The following is a 23,180-nucleotide window of genomic DNA, read 5'->3' as shown; positions in this document are numbered from 1 at the left end:
TTTTTTAAATTTAATTTAAAACAAAAATTGACAATACCCTGGCAATTACTATTCTGCCCTTCAATCATATTTATTTAGTAGTAAAAGACTCTTTGTAAAAGACTCATTTACCCTTGGTTGTCCTTGGGCTTATCTTTCTAGAAAATTCCTCTTTAGTGTGTGGATGATGGATATTATTATTTAGTAGTAAAAGACTCTTTTACCCTTGGTCGTCCGGTCGTCTTCACTCTTCTATATAATACTAGATGAGTGTTGCCCGTGCTAAGCACAGGCCCAACGTTTAAAATTTTGTCATAATTTTACTTATGTTTGATTTACTATGAAATATATTTGAAATCCAACATGGTAAAAAATATTTTTAAATAACTATAATTTCAAAAAATACAATGTCTATAATTTTAGTAACGAATCACATTTCTTAATCTACACGATAAAAGAATCCACATGTAATAAGATACAAGCGAGAGGCACTATTATTTTTCTTTCAAGTTTCAACAATTAGTTCAATATTAAGTTGGGCAAACATTCACAATTTAGTATCCTTATTCAAAGTTTATCAAAATATACATAATAAGAAGGCAATCGATTATTATTACATAGATACTGAATGCACGAAAGAAAATCTACTTGTAAAGCACAGTTTGTCGTTATTGTTTAAAAATTAAATGAATAAAATTTTTTTAACAGAAACAACTTTCTATAATTAATTTTACACAGGCAGAATAGGTATGATAAAATCAATAATGTAGAGTTTAGAAAGAAGAAAAAAAACAAGAAAACTAAAAAACTTTTAGAACAGGTTCCAAATTTACGAGGGGAGTCTAGAAATGAAAGCGAAAGAACAAGCTGCTTAAATACACTTTTTTCACAGGATAGGTACATGTTATAAATGGCAAAAAGGGACTTCTGAGAGAAGAATAAAAACATCAGCTTGGGAATTGAGACATAAAAATTCAAATAAATGGTTGATGTTGTTAAATGACATAATAAGAGTATGTTGTGTAAAAGTTAACAAATCATTGCATTAGTTATGCTGCTTTACAGCCATATGTATCTTTTACAAATGTCATATCTAATAGACTTAAAACACATGAAACTTCAAAAGTGTAATTATATAACTAATTTCTCCCATTACAGAAACAACTTTATTACAGACATGTGTCTTCGAAATACTCTTCAATTGTTAATATTTGCCATGCTATGTTCATACGAATACATGTTAGGCAAAAAACATTGTGGCCACTTTCCCTGTACATTCCAGAAAAGTAGTGGCAGGAGTAACAAGATAGTCCCAATATATAATTTATAATGGATCTAAAATATATTTCAATCAGAAAAATTAGTAATTTAAACACATAATAGCTGCCAAATTTGTTCATTATATATTCATGTGAATGTCATACTAGTGAATGTTAAAGTGAGATATTTACATAGTTTTAATATTTTCATATGTGGGAGTGCTAATTACATACATTTACGTACTATTTTAAATTAGACAAAAGTAGATGCATCTTTCATGCTTGGATCTTTTGAACCATTTTTTAAAATCAAAATCACCTGTTACATTAAAATTGAGGGATTAAATGTCAGCACAGAATCACATAGTTTATACAACACATGATATATCTGTTAGCAAGTCTAGAATTTATAAATAATTTAATCCAACTCTGACAATATAGGCAGTAAAAACAACATCAAACAATGTAACGGTAATAACAGAAGCATTATAAACCACATGGCCAAGACATTTAACTCTCAACAAACTCGCATATTCTTTCTTTCCCAACAACAACATAAGAAATGTTGTTGTTATCCTTTTTGTAGTAGATAAGCTGACAATAGAAACAATGATAATTTACGTAAAGATGATTTTTATTGAACGTAACTTGAAAGTAAATGACACGTTGCTTACTTGTAAAAATAAATCAGTGAGGCCACCAAGAACTACGAATTCAACAAAACTATTGTTTTTACTTCTTAATGACTGATCAACACCACTCCAATATTATTGTAAGGGAAACTTCATTGATGGAAAAAGATTTATTTAAGTGGTTGATTTAATTACCATTACTCGAAAGAGCTGTCATACTGCATTGATATATACAAGCTGCAACAGTAACTAACATGAAGAGCAAATTTAAACATTGATAAATTTGACTTCCTTAATTTTAAGCTGTCAACCACATATATGCCTATTATTTGACTTGTGTAGGATCAGTTGGCAAAAGTATATGGGTCACAAAATTTATAAAATGGTGGAGATACAACAGACACTGATTGGCTGAAGTTGAGAAAGGCACAGTTTTGAGCTAGCGCTTGATTTTGACTCTTTAAAGGAAGAATCGAAAGTTTTCTCCTATGATCAATGTAAGCCATAAGGAAAAACTCAAACAAATCAACAAGGAGAAATCACTGAAGAGATTGGTCTAATAGTCATATAAATCAAAATAGGCAAACAATTCTACCAAATAGGTTTGATTTCACAAGTTTTTAATTACTAACTGTTATTTTGTTTATAATTTTTGATTCTATCAGTTTAAGGTGGTTATTCCAACAAGATCAATAGAGGAAAGTTACATCATCTTTTAGGAACTAAAAATGAATAGAATAGTTTTCAGTGATAATAATAATCATAACAACAAAAAGAATATATTTTCATTTAAGTTGATAAATGGAGTACTTGTAAAAAGATAACTTTTAACTAACCTGCTATCAGAGGAGAAAATATTTTCAATTTCGACAAAAGAACAGGGCATAAGGCATCCACATAGCAACATCAAAAGCTTGCAAAACACAGCATTCAGGCAGCAACAAAAGAGTTCCAAAAAAATCACTTTGAGAACCACAGCAAAAAGTGTTCCAACTGCAATTCAAAACAATAAAAGAAAATGTGTCTAGAGACTGAATTGAAGTTAAAGAAAATAAATACAATTCCATTTATATTAGTCAGCAAAGATGAAGTTTTAAAAAATGTACAAAATAATTCACATACCTTTTAATTCTTTTTCATGGGATGATTTTTCATTTCCATGCTATGTTTGTGGGTGGAAGGATTATATTTGTTTGCCATGCTTGAATATTCTTTTTCGCCTGAACTAAGATGTTCAATTGTGCGCTTTTTTGCATCTGTAACATTGACTGTCGTAGATGTCATTGGTTTATGAATCACATCTTGTTTCTCCAGGTAAGACAAAATGGATAATTTTTGCGTTGCATCCAATTTTTTTGTGAACAGCCTTTTCATTTGAATGTTGAATATCTTGCCGTTCAATTGATCTTCCACATTTTGGAGCGATAATGTTTCTTTCTGAAAAAATGAAAAAAATTTGATTAATAATAACAAAATCATTAATATTTTATATTTTATATATATAATAATTAGAAAATAAAGCGAACAGACAAATAGAAAGAGATTGGATATTTTTACCATTAAAAAAGATGTTCAACAACAATAGCATATTTAAGAATCATGAATTTTGAAATTAACCCATATGTTCACATGATCACATATACATTCATTTGAAACACTCAGAAGTTAGATAGTATATTTTTCACAGAATTAAAGAAAGTGATTGCCCTTGGTCGTCCAAGTCTTATTAATTAATATAATATATAGTAATAATTAGAGAAGTATGAATCTAAGCCTCGCAACTCTTGAAGAGCAAAAATTACATGTACAACTTCTTGATGAACATTGATATTTTAGTGTCTAATAAACATTTGATTTGACCATATAGAAAAAGCTTAACGATAAAAGCACCAGAAGACACAAATTTCTGGAGAGAAAGACAGAAAACACATAATAAAGAAGAGGTTGCAAAGCTTTATTTCTATTCTAATAAATAAATGTAGCAAGAGTGAGAAGAGGTCAAACAATTGTAACTAACTCCTAATTCAGTAGTAGCATAAAATCAAACAATACTTAGCTAGCCTAACCAATAGAAAAATAGACCGTATCGATCAGCACTTCGATGTTGTTCAATAAGCAGAAAAACACACATGTATAGGCAAAGTGACTAAGTATAATGCATGGACACCTTAACAAATAGTGCTCCACCAGCCATCCAATACAAACACTACCAATTAAGCATACAAATAATCTAAGTGTAAGAGAAATCAACCATGAAACACCTGCACTTTGGGGATATTCACGTTATATTCCTATTTGCTCAAAGTTTAACAATTATTATTAGTATATTGGTAAGCAAATAGGATTTATTGGAACTCACATCTGTTTTCTTGAAAATTTAATTTCTACTATAACTTAAAGCCATATTTTTACTATATCATTTATGTCGGTTGTTAGGTATTCTTTTTTGGCAAAAATATTTCAAAAGAAAGCGACTGCCTTTGCTGTGATGCTTTAGCTATATGAGTGTCTCAATACTAAAGATGAAGGCTCTGTTATACCATTAAACACAAGCACAAGAGAACATAGAAATCTGAATTATCCATAATCTAAGAGAGAGATAATTTTAAGAAAATAGAAGATAGAACAAAACACACAATTCTTAATTTTTTTATCAATTCATATTTTTGGAACGACCGAGGGTTGTAATATCTAATTAAGAAAGTGAACAGAAGCCATCTTTGAATATTTCAAAAGGATTGATTAAGAGCAAGAAAAAAGAAAACGACCTAGGGTTGTAATATCCAATTAAGAAAGTGAACAGAAGCCATCTTTGAATATTTGAAAAGGACTGATTAAGAGCAAGAAAAAAGAAATGGTCACTCAAAATTGAAGATTGAAAAAGTTAATCGAAGAGATTTAAGCAAAAATGCGAATAAAACATACCTGGAAACACTCAATGTCTTAACGCTTTAGTCTTGAAAATCTAAGAAAACTGATGCAAATGAGATATTTATTTATTTTCATTGGAAGAGTGGAGAAAGATGTAGATGCTTCTAGAGTATAAAAAAAATACAGCCTTAGTTTGAGCATGAGTGCACGGATATCAACAAATTTTAGTATAGTAGTTATAATTTGCCCTTGTATATTTGATTTAATATCCTTTTTGCCATTGGTCGTCGATCGTCTTCACTCTTCTATATAGAAAAAATAAAATAATGTGTGTTATCTTCGTGATGATTGGTGAGAACTGAGAAATATGTGATCGAAAATATTTAAGTTATATGATAAAAGAAAGTTATATTATCAGAGGAATTTAAACGTGTTATAACAAGTTATTTACTATATATATATATATATATATATATATATATTATATATATATATATAGGTAATCATAGAAGGAGCATTTATTATCAGGCATTATATACAGTTACAAATTCCAATTATGGAAAGATCTACAAAAATAAAGGAATGATCGAAATTGATCAAGAATGTTCAGGAATAGCAAGAATTATCGAAGCAGAAATTCAAAATGCGCAAATTCCAAAAGAATATGAAATCCAGTTTGGAAAGACACAAGAAATAGGAAGTACTAGCAGTAGTAATCCTAGAATTTCAATAGATTATGAAAGAAATTCCATCAGAAAAAGTATATCCAATAGATATCCTAAAAGAATTCTAGAAAATCCAAATATCACTAAAATCATGGGAAGAATCCATAATGGGACGGAATGGAAATCCCAAGAAATTCTAATTCAAATAGGAGCTACAACTAACCATATAAAAGGAATTCTAATAGAAGGATTACACATCTACGAAGGAGATCCTTATAATTATAAAACCTTTGAGGGTAACAATTTTAGTTGTAAGAATATGGTAGACTTATCAATACAACTAGAGACAATAAGAATAACAGTTCCATGTTATATTACAAATCATGAGAGTGATCAAAATCTTATCCTAGGAAATCTTTTCCTAAATAGTCTAGAAGACTATAGTATAGGAAAAAATGGATATATATATATATATTTTATGTTAATTAATCAACTTAGTAGATAGAGTAAATTTAAGTTTATCTTTTGAATGATTAGCGACTGATACATAGAACTTAAATGCTAATCAAGAATTAGACTACATTAACAGACCTTATGAAAAGGAAAATAGACAGCAAATGGTCAAGATCATGATTAATTCCACAAAGAAAGGACGAACGGGAGTTTTTTTTTATTTGAGAAAAATAAACATTTTCAGAAGACGTATGTAAATGTTTATTTTTCTCAAATAATAAAAAAAAACTTGTAGCACGAAAAAAGATGAACTTGTAGTGCGAAAAAATCAATAATGTGCATATTTCCAAGGGATCTTTACACAAATAGATTGTCAAATTCATTGTTTACTTTTTCTAATCGATGTATGTAAATTATACATATTATGTATGAATTAACATAAATTATACATTTGACGACTATCTTTAATTTAAACGATTGAATGATCCGTTATTTTAAGTTATTTTTTGAATTTCCAGTTGGTGCGTATATAGCCACTAACATGCTTCCCAATTCAAAATCATTTTTTGTTGACAGAAGTAGTTTCTCTCTCTACTACTACTACTACTAATCAATTCTAATTGATCCATGTATGATCTGTTGTATGATATATTTTGGGCTTTAAGTTTCAATCCCCGTAAGGCCCAGTGGGTAGGGGTTGTTAAATAGGAAAATGGGCTTTTTGCAATCCAATGGGCCTATATGGGCCAAAATGACCCGTATCTGTAATCTGCATTTCTTCTTCTTTGGCATGACGGAGATCGAAATGATAAACCCTTGCAGAACCCTAATTTAGTCCACACAGAAGGAAGAACTGTTAGAGTTTTGAGTTACAAGAAGACGAAGAAGCAGCTGAGAAAATGGGGAAACTACCACCTTCCTTAAGATCAGCTAACTTTGCTGTAAACACTCTCATCAAAACTCCATCTCCATCTCCATCCCCACCTCCAACCTCAAAACCCCATTATTATCCCAAAAAATCACAAACACCCAAGAAAAAACTCACATCAAATACTGAACCCCAACTTCCATCATCTATTGTAGCATTTGATTCAACATCTCTTTCAGATGCTAAAACCCTTTTCAATTCTCTAATTTCCAATTCAAGAAACCCCACTTCAGACAATAAATTTTATAATGCAGTTCTTCAATCATTTTCCTCCAATTCAACTCTCCAAGATTCAATCTTTTTCCTTAATCACGTGATCAAGGTTCACCCTCCTTTCTCCCCTGACAGGTTTACATACCATGTTCTCCTCATCCAATCTTGTAAGTCTGTTGACCTTTCTTTATCCCCTGTTCATCAGGTTCTTAATCTTATGACTACCAATGGTTTCCCTCCTAATAAGGTCTCCACAGACATTGCTGTGAGGACCCTTTGCTCTTCGGGCCACGAAGAGCAAGCCATTGAGCTGGTGAAAGAACTTTCCTCCAAAGACTCTCCGCCTGATACGTATACTTATAATTTTATTGTTAGGCATTTATGCAAGAACAGGCCTTTGAGTACTATGAATAACTTTATTAAAGAAATGAGGGAGGGTTTTGATATAAAACCTGATCTTGTTACATATACAATTATGATTGACAATGTTTGTAATAGTAAAAATCTTAGGGAGGCGACTCGATTGTTAGGGGTGTTGAGTGAGGAAGGCTACAAGCCTGATTGCTATGTTTATAATACAATTATGAAGGGTTATTGTATGTTAAGTCAAGGGGGTGAAGTGTTAGGTGTATACAAGAAAATGCAGGAGGAAGGAGTAAAGCCTGACCTTGTGACATATAATACATTGATATATGGATTGTCTAAGTCGGGAAGGGTTAAAGATGCTAAGAAGTTTTTGAATGTTATGATGGAGGAAGGCCATGTTCCAGATGCAGTCACGTATACTTCGTTAATGAATGGGATGTGTAGAGAAGCAGATCCATTAGGAGCAGTGGCTTTGTTGGAGAAAATGGAAGCACGGGGCTGTGCTCCTAATTCGTGTACATATAATACATTGCTTCATGGGTTATGTAAGGGAAGATTGTTGGATAAGGGAATGAAACTGTATGATGTTATGAAGCAGAATAGTACGAAGCTTGAAACAGGATCTTATGGAACTTTTCTCAGAGCACTCTGTCGGAATGGCAGAGTAGCAGAAGCTTATGACGTTTTTGATTACGCAATAGAGAGCAAGAGTTTGACTGATGTTGCTGCGTACACAACATTGGAGAGTACTTTGAAGTGGCTTAAGAAGGCTAGAGAGCAGGGACTTGTCATTTGATCCCCATTGCTGGTATTCTGATTCATCTGAAGTGTTTTAGTTATTCATGGGCATTGTTAATCTTGCTTAGAGATTTGTCACTTCTCCGAGTGCTCCTCTATGAGCTTAAGAAGTATAATCTTCTCATCATTTGATCCTTTTTATGTACTTTTTCATGTTATGAAATACACAGGAGTGTTTGAATTTATTATACATATGGCTGGAAGTATGTGTCTGAATTAATTGTAAATATAACAGGAGTTCTCAAGCTAGAAGAGTATGGAACATTAACTATTTTCCAATCATTTAGAAAACTAACACTAAATTTCTCGTTGTATACAATACACCCTGCTGGGCTGGAACCTTTATTTGCATAAGATTGGATATGTATAAAGTCATCTTAGTGTCTTGAATTGTTTAGCACTTTATCCATTTTACATATGATATGATGGTGGTGTTTGGGCCAGCTTCCCCGCAACTCGACTATTTCATTCATTGGGTACCTGCTAAATCCCACTAGCATATGTACCGGTAGTTCTGCATACCACGGCTTACACAGATGAGAAGAATTCACATATGTGATGAGATTTGAACTGGTCTCAATATTCTCCCCCACTTCCTGCACTACTAAAGTCACACCCTTGGGTGCTTTTTTAACGTTTTATCCTTGCAGCCATGAAAGATGAAAAAGTCAAACTTCAATATGATAGGAGGAAAACAGGTTTATTTTCCATTTATTATTTAATGTAGTTGTGTAATCAAGACTATTATGTAATGTAGTTGTGTAATCAAGACTATTATGTTCCTAGGGATCTGTCTATGTAATTACTCATGGTAGTTTGGGTCCTAAAATTTCTCAACACTGAAGAAAGTACTTTTGACCTTTCTGTTCTTTCTTTAACTTGAAGTATCAGTGGAACAAGTGTAGAACACTTGATTGAACGAATCACTTGGGAGCGTTTAAAAACATTTACTAACTATACCTTGTCTAGTTGTGCGCTTATTTGGAATCTTTGAACTGAACATGGGTATAGCACCCAAAGATGTCTAATGAGGTCAATGACTGGCCTTTCAGGGAGCTGATTCATTACGCTAAGAGTTGGAATGGCAGGAAGTAATCCCAAGAGGTCGACTTCCATTTTAAGGCACAAGGCCTCCTCAGCTTGTCCGACTTGAAACTTTATTGAACTTTCTCCTAAATTTAAAAACCATCCTGTTCTTGTGTATGTGTTATCAGAGATTGGAAGCACTTCACCATTAACTGAAGAAGGTTCCGTAATGCAGCTGATGGCTAACTGGGCTGGTTAGAACGGTGCGGGCCACAAAAAACAGGGTACATCATCCTGTGTTGCTCCATTTCATGAACGTTGGCTTATGATTCTGTCACATGTTGATGTCCCTTGTTTTCATGGGATCTGCAAACAAGAAATCTTCTTGATTGTCTCTTGGTTTGTTTGCAGAGCAATGATTTTTTTTATTTTATTTTTTTCAAAATGGCAATATGCATATACATGGGGATAAGGTTCTATGCTCTGTATTTTCTGACACTGAAAATAACATGTTCTCTTTATTATCCTTAGGTTTCAGTGTACCAATTGGGTGTCTTGGTTCATCATCTTTATTTCTTATGATAATAAGGCAAATTTATGACAAAAATATAATATAGTTCATTTGTTCTGAACCACACTAACTCTAAGTAACCCTTGTTTGTTGTAGGTCTAATGAGGTAAAAAGAGCTTTGAAAACTGAAGTTGTGATTGAATTAATGGCAAATGGTTCGTTCACTCAAGAAGCATGGAGTATATTATATTTTCCTCTGTTCCATTAGTCACCCAACAAATCGCCGCCCTCCTCCTTACCAAATCTTTATTTGTTCCTATGTAAATATAATCTTTAAACACAACCTTAGCTCAATTTCCAAGATACCATAATTTTCTATAACCTAAACTTATCCTTTGTCTACCCATTCCAAACAAATATACTAATTTTGACCAACATGGGTTTTGGTATCGCTCTATCCTTAATCAGATGTTTTAGGTTTGAGCCTTGAGTAATGAGTATGAAGAAAATCATGTTGGAGCTTGCAATGCGTGATCCGGATTTAGTCGGAGACTCCAATGTGGGCACCGGACACCGAGTGGGAAACCAAATATATATATACAAAAATGTATCCAGCTATATAATTCTTGTTCACCAAAAACCCTATACCTAGCTAGCTCATGATCAATGCAACCGGTAACTAGGGCTGTTAAGTGTTAACCAATAGAAATTTTCCAGATGCATGTAATGTCCAGAAACATGTACAATTCCCCATGTATGTTTTAAAAAAAAAACTTTAATTCAACTATACGATTAAAATCTAAAAAAAGGGAATCTTGCAGAAAATTGTTGGAGAAAAACAAGGCATAGTACAGCTCTAGAGCACTCTCTATACTCAATGATTGAATTTAGAATTCATCCAATTAAGTAATGATTGTCAAAACGTTGCAAATTCTGAGGCCATAAAACGCAAGGAATAGAAAAGTATACTCTAACAAATTGCATATTGTTGGTTAATGACGTAACAAGATTACTAAAATAAATAAACTATTGCCTAGGTTAATAGCTGTCACATACAAATTAATTCCAGGAAAAAAGGTCATGTACCTATAAATAAACTCTTGAATCATTTATTTTGTTACATAAAAAAAAACAAGTGAGTCTTTCTTCCAAAACAAAACAAAAACCATGGCAATCTCATATAAATCTAAGAGTCTATTATTCCCTGTTAGATCTATTAGCTTGCCTACAAGATTACATCCTAATGGCCTAAAAATTGAAGATGAATTAAACAAGCTGAAAAACTCCGAAACGTCGTCGTCACATAGTGCAGATACAATTCAAGCTGGTATTGTTGGGCTTGTAGAATTATACAATTCATTTCAGGAACTGCTTCAGTGTCCAAGCACACAAAAAGCTCTTATCCAACATCAAAATGGGGGTTTTGTAGAAGAGGCAACAGAAGGATCACTTGAGTTACTTGACTCATGTGCTACAATTAGAAACTTATTTTGTACTATTAAGGAACAAGTGCAACATCTTCAATCAGCGTTACGACGAAAAGGTGGAAATTCAAGCATCGAAAGGGAAATTGGTAATTATTTTACCTTAAGGAAGAAAATGAAAAAGGAGATTGGAAAATACTTGAGGAAATTGAAACATATGGAAAACAGAGTTGGATGTTCTCTGTTTTTGGACATTGAACAAAACTTTAGAGAAGTAACAGGAATAAGTATATCAGTTTTTAAAGCTCTTTTGGTATTTTTGTGCTACCAAGATACAAAATTTAAGCCTAGAGGATGGTCGATGATTTCGAAATTGATGATCACAAAATCAGGTTCTTGTCAAAGTAGACAATTTTTTAATGAAATGGGGAATGTTGATATAGCTCTTGGCGATCTTCTCGAAGAGATTAAGAGGAATGATGGTAAGGTTGATGTCAATATTGCACGAAGGAGATTAGAGATGCTTGATGAAAGTATAAAGGGATTTGAAGCTGGATTAGAAAGCTTGTATAAGCAATTGATCCAAACTAGAGTTTCATTTCTTAATGTTCTTGCACTTTAAGAACACATATTCTTTCTTGTACATATGAAAGAGTTTACCTATAGGTTATACACAAATTTTGTTATAGTGAAGATGAATAGTTGAGAAAAAGTTATAATTAAATCTTAACTTTGAGATACATCTTCTTATTTTGTGTTTTATCTTTTTACCATAACAAGTCTAAACTAATTAATTTACTACTACTTCTGTCTCAAATTATATGCTGCGATTCTCTTTTACATGACTAATTGTATATGACGATTCCCAATTCAAGTTGGGACTATCCAAGCATGAATTGGTCACGGGCTAGTAATAATTTGTAGTCATCTCAGATGTATACCCAATCTATAACACAAATTATATAGTGTTTATACATTTCTAACTTCTATTTTATTTTATTTTAAAAATTCTTTTTAATTCTATTTATTTTTAAAAATCTGAAAAATAAAACTATATGGGGCTAACTTTCTATGGCTACGCCTCCATCTTTTAAAACACTTGATTAATAACAATCTTAGTTATATGATAACCCAATGATTAGAAAGATGATCCGAAAAAGGGGTTTAGGTTTTATATATCTTAAACTACTAGTACTAATAATAATTTATATGATGTTCCAGGATCCATGAATTTGAAAGTACTAATAATAATTGTCATCGATTCCTGCTGTAAAGCAAATAAATTGTGTACTGATAATTGGAATAATTAGATAGATATTTAGCCAGCAGTGCTTCAGATTTGGTTAATGTATAATCAAAATACAATGAATTAAGCTCAAATAATTATCAATAAATTAAACCACATGCATGAATTGCGTTGGTTGTTTTGATAATTTGTAACCATTTGAGTATAATCCTTAATTATTATTTTGACCTGCTAAAGGACAATGTCTTGTACGATTATGTGAGATTGAATTGCCATAGACAAAACTGTAGAAGACAAGATCTTTTTTGTTTAATTATTTTCTAGTTTTCTGGAGAATACAATTAGCAATGTACTTAATTAGTACAGGACTAATAATTTATGAAAAAGCACATGATAATGACGATCACATGGGAACAAGATGATCATTGTTGATAAAACATGTTCAATTATTTCAGCTTTTCTTGTCCAAATTAAGGTTCATGGATTTACGATGAATGCTGCATCGTTAGCTAGTCTTAATTATATGAATTTATCTAGGAGGAATAATTAATTGGAGGGACAAGAAAATGACTACACAATTTAGTGTGATCAATCCTAACATTGAACCTGATCATATGCACAAAATCGTATCTTTGTAAATCCACTTCCATGATCAGCAAGACAGGTTGTTAGATAAAAACCTATGTATTCCCCATATATATTTCATTTCATTGACAAATGAAATAGATCTAAACAGCTATAATACGGTGCTCTCAATCTTTTATGTTGAGTATCCTTCATCCACTAGGAATCAGTTCTTTTATGTTAAGGAGATTCAATAATTATTTTGTATATATATGCGAAAAAAGATATTTTGATCTGTTAAACCATATTAATGGTTTATTGACTACAACATAGAGAGCATTTTGAGTAAGAAGAAGAAGAAGAAAAAGTGTTTTCATATATGAACCAGATCCAAGTTACAGCTATTTATACATCACAATTATTGTAACTAACTTTGTACTCTACAAGTGAGCATAACAACTTTCACGTGACTACTTAACCGACTCAACCAATTCTAATTATAAACCACCGTATTATTTAATACTCCCCCTCAAGCTAGGATGGAAGACATCAAGGACTCCTAGCTTGGAAAGAAGAAATTGATGTTGTACAATCCCTAGACTTTTGTAAGTAAATCTGCTAGCTAAGACTTGGTCCCCACATATTCAGGCTTGATCAAGCCATCTTTGATCTTCTCTCTTATAAAATGACAATCAATCTTGATATGTTTAGTCCTCTCATGAAAGATTGGATTGATAGCAATTTGCATAGCAGCTTTGCTATCACAACAGAGACTGACTGGAGTAGTAATGTCTACCCTTAGGTCCTTTAATAATCCAGTTAGCCAAATAATTTCTGCTACTGTGCCTGTCATGCTCCTGTATTCAGCCTCTGCTGAGCTTCTACTGATAGTATGTTGCTTCTTTGACTTCCATGAAATTAAAGAATCTCCAAGTTGAATTACATACCCTGTCACTGACCTCCTGGTGTTAGGGCAACCTGCCCAATATGAGTCACAGTATGCTGTCAAGCTTGTGATAGGTCCTTTTGTCAATAACACCCCTTGCCAAGTGCTTGTTTGAGATATCTAAGAACTCTCAATGCTGCATCCCAATGTGACTTCTTGGGATGTTGCATGAATTGACTGAGGACTTGGACTGCAAAACATATATCAGGCCTGGTGATGGTCACATAGATCAGTTTCCCAACTAATTGCTGATAACTGTGAACATCACTTAACACATGATCTTCAACACCTCCAACTACTGAGTCATACTCCAGTGTAGTAAGCTTTACATTCATTTCCATAGGAGTCGAAGCTGGCTTAGCTCCTGTTATTCCTACTGTGGAGAGTAATTCCAAAATATACTTTCTTTGGTTAAGTAGAATCCCTTTTTCTGACCTCAATACTTCAATCCCTAAAAAATACCTGAGCTGCCCCAAGTCTTTCACTTTGAACTTGCTATGCAGTGTCTCTGAGCATCATCTATCAGTTGTTGGTTGTTTCCTATGATCATTAAATCATCAACATAAACGAGAATTACAACTATGTCATTACTACACTGTTTAGTGAATAAGGAATAGCCATATGAACTCTGAATGTATCCTGCTTCCAACAAGGCAGTAGATAATTTGATATTCCATTGTCTAGAAGCCTGTTTCAGCCCATACAAAGATTTCAACAGCTTACACACTCTAGTCTCCCCCTGTCTGTGGAAACCTTGAGGTAAGGACATGTAAACCTCTTTATGTAAATCACCTTGAAGGAATGCATTATTAACATCCATTTGAATCAAAGGTCAGTCCTTAGATGCTGCAACACTGATTAGAGTTCTCATTGTTATCATCTTAGCAACAGGGGAGAATGTTTCATGGTAATCTAACCCCTCATTTTGTGTATATCCTTTAGCAACCAATTTTGCCTTGTATTTATCAACAGTCCCATCAGCCTTATGCTTTATTTTAAACACCCATTTAGAGCCAATAGCTTGTTTGCCTGGTGGTCTACCACCTCCCAAGTGTGATTACTTTCCAAGGCACAAAGTTCATCAGTCATAGCTGCAATCCATTTAGAATCTTGAGATGCTTCTCTAAAGGTTTTTGGTTCAACTTGAGGGGAGAATGAACCCAAGTATGCTTGGTAAGGAGGGGACAAATGTGAGTATTAGAGAGAATTCGAAATATAATAGGAACAATTGGCAGATGGTGGCTTAGCTTTAGAGGTAGTGATGAAATCATTTAACCATCCAGGAGGTTTAATAGTTCGAGAAGGTCTGGACTTAGACTGATCTGGAATTGGGAGGCTTCTGTAGGTGGCAATGCAGGTAAGGCATCAATTTTAAGAATATCTTCAGGAATAGAAGTAGGACTGTTCTCAAGAATAGGATCAGGAATAGGATGATCAGAAGAATGAATGAGTTGAGGGGAAAGATAATCTGAATGTTGTAGTTCAAACATGTCAAGATCAGTAGAAGTAGGTTCAGCAGGTTCAGCTTAGTAAGGGAAGGTAGATTCTCTGAAAGTTACATCTCTACTCACAAAGAAAACATTATCGACTAAATCAAATAACCTATAACTCTTTTGAGTTTCAGAATAACCAAGAAAGATTGCCTTTCTGGCTCTAGGAGCAAACTTATCCCCTCTTGGCAATTGAGCTGCATAACATAAGCACCCAAAAACTCTTAAATGATCAAGTCGTGGAACCTTTTTCAACAACATCTCATAAGGTGATCTGCCTCCAAGCACTTCAGTAGGTAGCTTATTAATCAAATACACAGTTGTCCTAACACACTCACCCCAGAAATGAATTGGGAGAGAACTTTGAAATCTCAAAGCCCTTGCCATCTCCAAGATGTGTCTGCATTTCCTCTCTACTTTACCGTTTTGTTGAGGGTTGTATACACAACTACTTTGATGTATAATGCCTTGAGAAGCAAGCAAATCATTTACAAAAGAGTTGAAAAACTCAGTACCATTATCAGATCGCAAGGTTTTCACAGACAAACCAAACTGATTTTTTATTAAGGCAATGAAATCTTTGAGCACTACAATAACCTCACTTTTAGAGTGAATGAGGCATAGCTAGCTGTATCTACTATAGTCATCAACAATAGTAACAAAATAGTGCTTTTTATCAAAAGTAGGCTTCTTATATGGCCCCCAAACATCTACATGAATTATTTCAAATGCTTTGAATGTTCTGCTTTCACTAACAGGAAACTGTAATCTACACTATTTTGCTAGTGGACAGATCTCACATTCATGTTGTATATTCTTGTTTGATAAATGCTTCAGTGATTGAATATGCTGTAAAATACCAGTTGACGTATGCCCTAATCTCAAATGCTATAATGTTGCATCTCCACTCAAATTTGCAGTAGCCATAGCCTGCACTGGTGACTGTATTTGGTTTCTCAAAATGTACAATCATTTCCTCTCTTTACCAATCCCCAACACCTTGCCATTGTAGAGTCCCTGAAAGACACAAAAATCAGGGAAAAAACACATTGTACAAGATAGTTCCCTGGTTAACTTCGACACTGACAACAAACTAAATTTGAAGTCTGGCACATGCAAGACATTTCTAAGTTCACGGTCCTCTAGAACTTGTGCAGTACCAATTCCTTTGATATCACATCTACTTCCTGTTGGAATTTGTACTCCATCACTGTTATTTCCTTGTATTCTTCTAATAGCAGTCAACAACTCTTCATTAGGTGTGATGTGGTGTGTAGCTCCACTATCAATTATCCATTCATAAACTCTACCTGGTTTTGAGTTTAAAGAAGCCATACCTGACATATTAGCAACACAATCTGATGTTCCTGCTCTATCCATCCTGTTTACCAGATTTTGGTATTGAGGTGGTGTCATGTGACCTTCAGCTTGCTTTCCTCTATCATAGAAATCATCAGCATTCCTTGTGAAATGTGCACCTTCAACTTGCTTTCCTCTATCGTTGAAGTCATCAGCATTCCTTGTGAAATGTGCATTTGGTTTGAAGTCAGGTCTATCATAGAAATCATCAGCATTCCTTGCGAAATGAGCACTTTCAGCTTGCTTTCCTCTATCATTGAAGTCATCAGCATTCCTTGTGAAATGTGCACCTTCAGCTTGCTTTCCTCTATCATAGAAATCATCAGCATTCCTTGCGAAATGAGCACTTTCAGCTTGCTTTCCTCTATCATTGAAGTCATCAGCATTCCTTGTGAAATGTGCACCTTCAGCTTGCTTTCCTCTACCATTGAAGTCATCAACATTCCTTGTGAAGTGTGCATTTGGTTTGAAGTCAGGCCTAAAACCTTCAGCTGCTTTGTAGTCATTCTTGTAACCATCAGTTCCTTTTCTTTTACTTTGAAATCATTTAAGAGGTGCAATTTCAGACCACAAATGATAAATTCGCGTTAGATCTGATCTATCAAACCTTTCCTCAAAGTCTTCCCAAACTCTTTTCGCGTTTGAAGCATATATAATCCCTGGCAGTAATTCACTTGTAACAGTACTCGCAATCCACGATAACACTATTGCATTACATTTTTCCCATTGTTCCTCCAGTGCTCCTTTGAAAGCTGTCTTCCTACATGATCCATCAACGAATCCAAGTTTTCCTTTTCCTCTAAGAGCCAATTTCATCGAGCGACTCCACAAGGCATAATTCTCTGGTCCTGTTAGCTTGATTGGAACTAAGATCACTCCAGGTGCATCAGATGCTTGAAGATAAAGTGGATGATTGTGATTCAGAGATGTGACTTCATTTTCTGCCATTGATGTTGCTTCATCTATCGGCATTGATGCCTCTTTTAGGAGCTTTTTCTTCACTTGTTCTTATCTTCTTCTACGTAGATCGATCCCTCACGATCTGGGCTCTGATACCATGTTAAACCATATTAATGGTTTATTGACTACATCATAGAGAGCATTTTGAGTAAGAAGAAGAAAAAGTGTTTTCATATATGAACCAGATCCAAGTTACAGCTATTTATACATCACAATTATTGTAACTAACTTTGTACTCTACAAGTGGGCATAACAACTTTCGCGTGAATACTTAACTGACTCAACCAATTCTAATTATAAACCACCGTATTATTTAATATGATCTTATTTTGTACAATATAATTTCAGACAATGTGGAGTATAGCTCCATCCCTGAGTAGTACATTAATGATCACAAGAAGTAGAATTTTTCAGTGATGGATCTGAAATGAATTAGGCAGATCATGAAATAGGAATTTAATTAATTTAAAATAATATAATGTAGTGTGTCACCTGAAGCAGCTACACCTTTCTGTCATCACATGCTAAAATATTATGAGTGGCAGTGGATTTGTCCATAACTGTATCTTTCCGCAGAAAATGGGCCTAATCAAAATTGTTTGATGTTGGCTATTCAAAATCTAGCACATTGAAATTCTTACCATGCTAATTAAAATCTTTCAAATTCTTTGAATTTGTTTTCAGTATATTCTTGCTACGTACTATAGCAAAAATGATTAGCCAGCAGTAGATTTTGAAAGTTCACTATTTTTGTCTCTCAAAAAAAAAAAAAAAACTTACCTATTTGTCTAGACTTACCATGCTAATTAAAATCTTTCAAATTCTTTGAATTTGTTTTCAGTATATTCTTGCTACGTACTATAGCAAAAATGATTAGCCAGCAGTAGATTTTGAAAGTTCACTATTTTTGTCTCTCAAAAAAAAAAAAAAAACTTAACTACTTGCTAGAATATGTCTCTCTTGGACTTTAGAATAGGAAATTTGGTCATTGATGATTGGGATTTGGGCGGCCAAAAAGGCTTTAATGTTATTTGCGAATATTTATTGAAAGTTATGTGATTTTAAGTTTGTGGTAAGAAAAATTAGTTAGATTATTTTTCATGCAATTGAACTAACTATGATCAGTCCAATGGCCTTGCATCATGTAATTAACCCAGTAAAGATGCATGGTTTCTCGAAACCATATTTTCTGCTGACTAATTTGTTTTATGCCATTAAGAAGTATAATGAATAGTAATTAACGCTAATTAATCAACATGCGACGAACGTATTCTTTTTAGCTGGAAATACTAGCAACTATTTAGGTGTAAAACCGTCCCTAATTAATTCTTTGTACAGAAGAATTATGCCATGTACGGTCACCTGACACTGGATATTCAACCTAATTAAATTAAAAATGTCTTCTTTATTATGTTTTGTTCTATTTTATTAACGTGCTTTCCGACCTTTCTGCCAAAAAAATAAAATAGCATGATTAAATTATAATAATCACATGATAATGACAGACATCAAGACAAAGAATGTTTACGGTTGATTAAACATCACCTAATTGGTTTTCGATTCCTGTCTAATGTTGTTTAATTATCAGTTTAAAGGTTTAAACTAACATTGATTTTAATTACTGATCTATTGATCAATGGTTTCAGGATCGTAGTTGAATTATTAAGAGTAGTGTAGTTTTACAATAATCATCTAGCTCTAGCTAATAATCATATTAGGTCTTAACCAAGTAATTAGCAAAATAATCAATGCATTAATAGTAAGATAATGTACACAACTTTTTAACCAAAATGAAAAGTTATGACTTATGAGCATTCCTTCTGATATAACACAAAGCAAGTGTGGTGCGTCTGACGTTCTTGACGATCAAATATAACACAAGGAGCTCCATATTATCCTATGTTCGAGTAACACATATTAACGGCTCTCGAATCTCGGATATTATTTAGGAGTGGAGAATGAAGGCATAAATAGGGTTTACTCACAAATATTCATCAATAAAATCTCTCTTTCATAAAAAATAAAAAAATCAAACGAAAGTCACACCCCTCTTGTGAAAATAGCGACAAGAATAATTCTAGACACTACAACGACCGTGAAAGATTGTATTCAAAGAACACAAAATCCAGTAATTCATTTTTTGTATTTTTCTTGGTGAAATTAAGAGTTTACTAATTGGGATATGTTTAGGTTTGCTTTCTTTTGTATCCAGCAAGAATAATAAGCCAGCTAGTGATGTTGAAACTTGTAGAATTTGTAGTAGGAATAACAACTAAAAGATGTCATTTTACTAATTTCAACTCTTAGGCGGTGAGGCCGGTAGCACATAATGATTGGGGGGCAACAATATAACTATATATTCTCAATATGAACATCACTATTAGGAGAAAGGGACTAAAGCCTAATGTAACCTATTTTAGAGCCAACAAATAAAACAATTCTACACTGCCGGCTGTTGGCTACTACACCAATAAACATCACCTACAATAATTGAAAAAATTAGAAACATACACAATTCCACAAAAAGATATAAGTAGAGGCAAGAATGATCATTCTCTAGCATTCACTTGATAACTAAGTCTCTATAGTAAAACGTAGATATAGAGATGGCTAATTCAAGTCATGTTAGATTGATTAGCTTTCCGTCTCGTTCACAGCCAGAGTATCTAAGAGTTGAGATTGAGCTAAACAGGCTCAAAACATGGGAATCAACATCAATTTCTTCAACAACAACCCCTTTTAGTTTAAACACTATTCAACAAGGCCTTGTAGGGCTAGCAGAGTTGTATAATTGTGTTCAAGACCTTCTAGAGTCCCCGATGATTCAACAAGCTCTCCTCGATTTAGATCCATCTTTATCTAAGCTATTTGCAGTACTAAGACAAGTATCAATCTTGACCATCTCAGTCCAATGTTCCCAACTTTCTTTCTTGTCTTCGCCAGCTTCAAAGGCGAAGAAAAACGGGTGGTCATTGATTTCAAAAATGCTTGTTACAAAATCAATGACTTATAAGGGAGATGAAAAGACAATCAATGAGGTTGAATATGTTGATTTTGCTCTTTGTTCTTACCTTCACAACAACGATTTTAAAGTTGATGTATCGATGATTCAGAGAAAATTGCAGATATTAAATACTGGTCTTCAAGCTATTGAGGTTGGCACAGAGTGCTGGTCAAGGCAATTAATCAGAAACAGAGTCTGCCTTCTTAACATCCTTACTCCTTAGAAGATATTGTACATTAGTCTTAATATATAAGAATTAAGGCATACATTTTTAAAAGCATATGCCTATTCTTGAACACCAATTTTTGTAATATTTGGAAGTGAAATATGCAAAGCCAAAGTTCAACCATTCCTCTCTACTAGTTTGTTTATTTTGCATTATTCGATTAATATTTACTATATGACGAGCCAAATGATAATGAGACCCATTCTTGTTGAATTATGTTTTTTCATTACTACAAGGCTAATTTTTCTTAACTGCTTCCCAATATTGAGGCCTAGAAATGTGTCTTACCCTTCAACCAAGATTAACAAATGTCGAGCGCTGAATGTATTTCAAGATCTATAAATACCAAAGTTTTCCTAAAACAAAACATCAACAAGCAATTCATAATTTCTTCGGCAAATAGTTTGATTTCTCACTCTGTGACATTACTTTCTCAATTTCTATTCCAAAATCATGGATAACTCCCAGAACTTGAGCTACCAAGCTGGCCAAGCCAAGGGCCAAGCTCAGGTAATTTACATGCTATTACTTGCACATTCAATTTTCCTTTAACATGCTCGAAGATCATTGATGGAACCAGAAATTCTAATAAATGGATTTGGAAAAATAATGCAAGAATAACAAATCGAGGGAATGCAACAATTTATTATGTATATATAAACAAAACTATTTTTCACTTATTAACATATGATTTTTAACACAAATAGAATCTATTCTATTCAGATTATGTAGCTCTGCCTTTGACAACGTGCGATATATGTTGTTATATTTACATCAGGAAAAAGGTAACCAGATGATGGACAGGGCCGCCAATGCTGCACAATCTGCCAGGGAAACAATCCAGGAGGTAATTTGCTTGTTGATATATATATACAAACACACACACACACTTTTAGCTGATTCATTAGACAAAAAAATAATGTGTTATATTTGGTTTATAGGCGGGGCAGCAAATGCAGGCCAAGGCACAAGAGGCGACTAATGCAGTTAAAAATGCCACTGGCTTAAACAAATAAACTCCTATTTTCAACTAAATGGGTTGTTTTTTCCCCTTTCAAAAGTATGAAGTTTCTTTGTTTTTTTCTTTTTCTCAAATTAGGGAAGCAGCTTATGTTGCTTAGCATTGAGCATTGTTAAGAGTTTTCTTGTTTCTGAATTAAAGAAGAAGCTGTTTACATTGTCACAGCTCTCTTTATTTTTGTTTCACTCTAATAATATTACTATTGTTTGGTTCAATTTTACAGATTCTTTTGAAATCAGATCAGGAGATTAATTTAAATATTTAAAATTAAAAGTTAAATACTCATACCAAACTATAAATCAGAATTCAGTTAATTATTAGTTTAGAGCTGCTTCTTGATTAAGTATTTGGAGTTAATTGGGTACTTAATACTGAAGCATAGAGAGTGAAAAAAAATGACGCTTCTGTTTACGTTAACTGAACAAAAAACTGCTAATTAAATTAAAGTGTTTATATTCTAAAAAAATTCTCGATCTTAGTACTATTTTTACTTCTTCTCGATCTTAATAGGAGTAGTAATTAGTTGCATTTTAATCAAACTGAAGTAAATTTAAATTATTCCGTCCAACAATAGTTGTCCACTATACTAAAAATAGTTGTCCAACTATACTTGTTCAGTTTAGAACATCAAGAGATTATTTATCTTTTATGTCTATTTTACACTTGCTATTAAATATTATTTATCATCTATCACATTTCTCAAAGCATTAAATTTAATAAAGTCAAATGATAAAATAGTAGTAATATTACCCCTATTATTTATTGTTTCTTAAAGAGTGTGTCAAGTCAATAGTTGAACAAATGGAGTACTTTAAAGAAAATACAAAAAACCGTTTGTGTTTGATCAATAAATTTAAAAATCATTTTGAGCAGCAATTAGTGTGACCAAACTTTTTAAAAATGCTTCTAAGTGTAAACGTTTTTTCTACGAGTAACACTTATTTTCTCCAAAAGTTTGGCGAAATACTTTACTTTTTCAAAATAAAAACTTTTGGCCTTCCAAAACTTGATCAAACAGACTAAATATATGATTAACACTAATTTGTAGAACACGAAAAAATGAAAGAAACACATGATAATCAAAAGGATAAAGTTACAATTAATTTGAGACCTATATGCTAATGTATGTTCCCCCATTCCCTTTACCCCAGTTGGTCTTGTCCTATTCTTCTCAATTAATTGACTTAATTCTCGACTAATTCACTCACATGGCTGATGGCACCGTCCAAGAAAACTGAG

General features: G+C 33.1%; 4 protein-coding genes across 4 annotated transcripts; all 4 read left to right on the top strand.

Annotated features, from left to right (window-relative positions):
• The first annotated feature begins 6,647 nt into the window (after positions 1-6,647).
• Positions 6,648-8,349, top strand: LOC102587006 (pentatricopeptide repeat-containing protein At2g17670). Its single transcript, XM_006340751.2, has one exon. It carries the CDS (start codon positions 6,759-6,761, stop codon positions 8,160-8,162), a length of 1,404 nt encoding a protein of 467 aa, XP_006340813.1. The 5' UTR covers positions 6,648-6,758; the 3' UTR covers positions 8,163-8,349.
• Positions 8,350-10,866: 2,517 nt separating this feature from the next.
• Positions 10,867-11,813, top strand: LOC107059227 (uncharacterized). Its single transcript, XM_015305715.1, has one exon. It carries the CDS (start codon positions 10,869-10,871, stop codon positions 11,745-11,747), a length of 879 nt encoding a protein of 292 aa, XP_015161201.1. The 5' UTR covers positions 10,867-10,868; the 3' UTR covers positions 11,748-11,813.
• An 8,483-nt stretch (positions 11,814-20,296) lies between these two features.
• LOC107059141 (uncharacterized) lies at positions 20,297-20,917 on the top strand. The gene has a single exon (XM_015305574.1). The coding sequence runs from the start codon at positions 20,297-20,299 to the stop codon at positions 20,915-20,917; it is 621 nt and encodes a 206-aa protein (XP_015161060.1).
• A 402-nt stretch (positions 20,918-21,319) lies between these two features.
• LOC102586663 (stress-induced protein KIN2-like) lies at positions 21,320-22,010 on the top strand. The gene is made up of 3 exons (XM_006340750.1): positions 21,320-21,430; positions 21,699-21,767; positions 21,862-22,010. The coding sequence occupies exons 1-3, from the start codon at positions 21,374-21,376 to the stop codon at positions 21,934-21,936; spliced, it is 201 nt and encodes a 66-aa protein (XP_006340812.1). The 5' UTR covers positions 21,320-21,373; the 3' UTR covers positions 21,937-22,010.
• The last annotated feature ends 1,170 nt before the right edge of the window (positions 22,011-23,180 follow it).

Source organism: Solanum tuberosum, unplaced genomic scaffold (assembly GCF_000226075.1).
Source record: "Solanum tuberosum cultivar DM 1-3 516 R44 unplaced genomic scaffold, SolTub_3.0 scf00020, whole genome shotgun sequence".
NCBI classification, from domain to species: domain Eukaryota; kingdom Viridiplantae; phylum Streptophyta; class Magnoliopsida; order Solanales; family Solanaceae; genus Solanum; species Solanum tuberosum.
This window is presented reverse-complemented; position numbering and strand designations above follow the sequence as displayed.

Excerpts from the sequence above, each read along its gene's own strand:
- LOC102587006 (XM_006340751.2), top strand. The coding sequence starts at position 6,759 with ATGGGGAAACTACCACCTTCCTTAAGATCAGCTAACTTTGCTGTAAAC.
- LOC107059227 (XM_015305715.1), top strand. The coding sequence starts at position 10,869 with ATGGCAATCTCATATAAATCTAAGAGTCTATTATTCCCTGTTAGATCT.
- LOC107059141 (XM_015305574.1), top strand. The coding sequence starts at position 20,297 with ATGGCTAATTCAAGTCATGTTAGATTGATTAGCTTTCCGTCTCGTTCA.
- LOC102586663 (XM_006340750.1), top strand. The coding sequence starts at position 21,374 with ATGGATAACTCCCAGAACTTGAGCTACCAAGCTGGCCAAGCCAAGGGC. Across the intron at positions 21,431-21,698 it reads AAGCCAAGGGCCAAGCTCAG|GAAAAAGGTAACCAGATGAT; the intron begins GTAATTTACATG and ends TATTTACATCAG. Across the intron at positions 21,768-21,861 it reads CCAGGGAAACAATCCAGGAG|GCGGGGCAGCAAATGCAGGC; the intron begins GTAATTTGCTTG and ends TTTGGTTTATAG.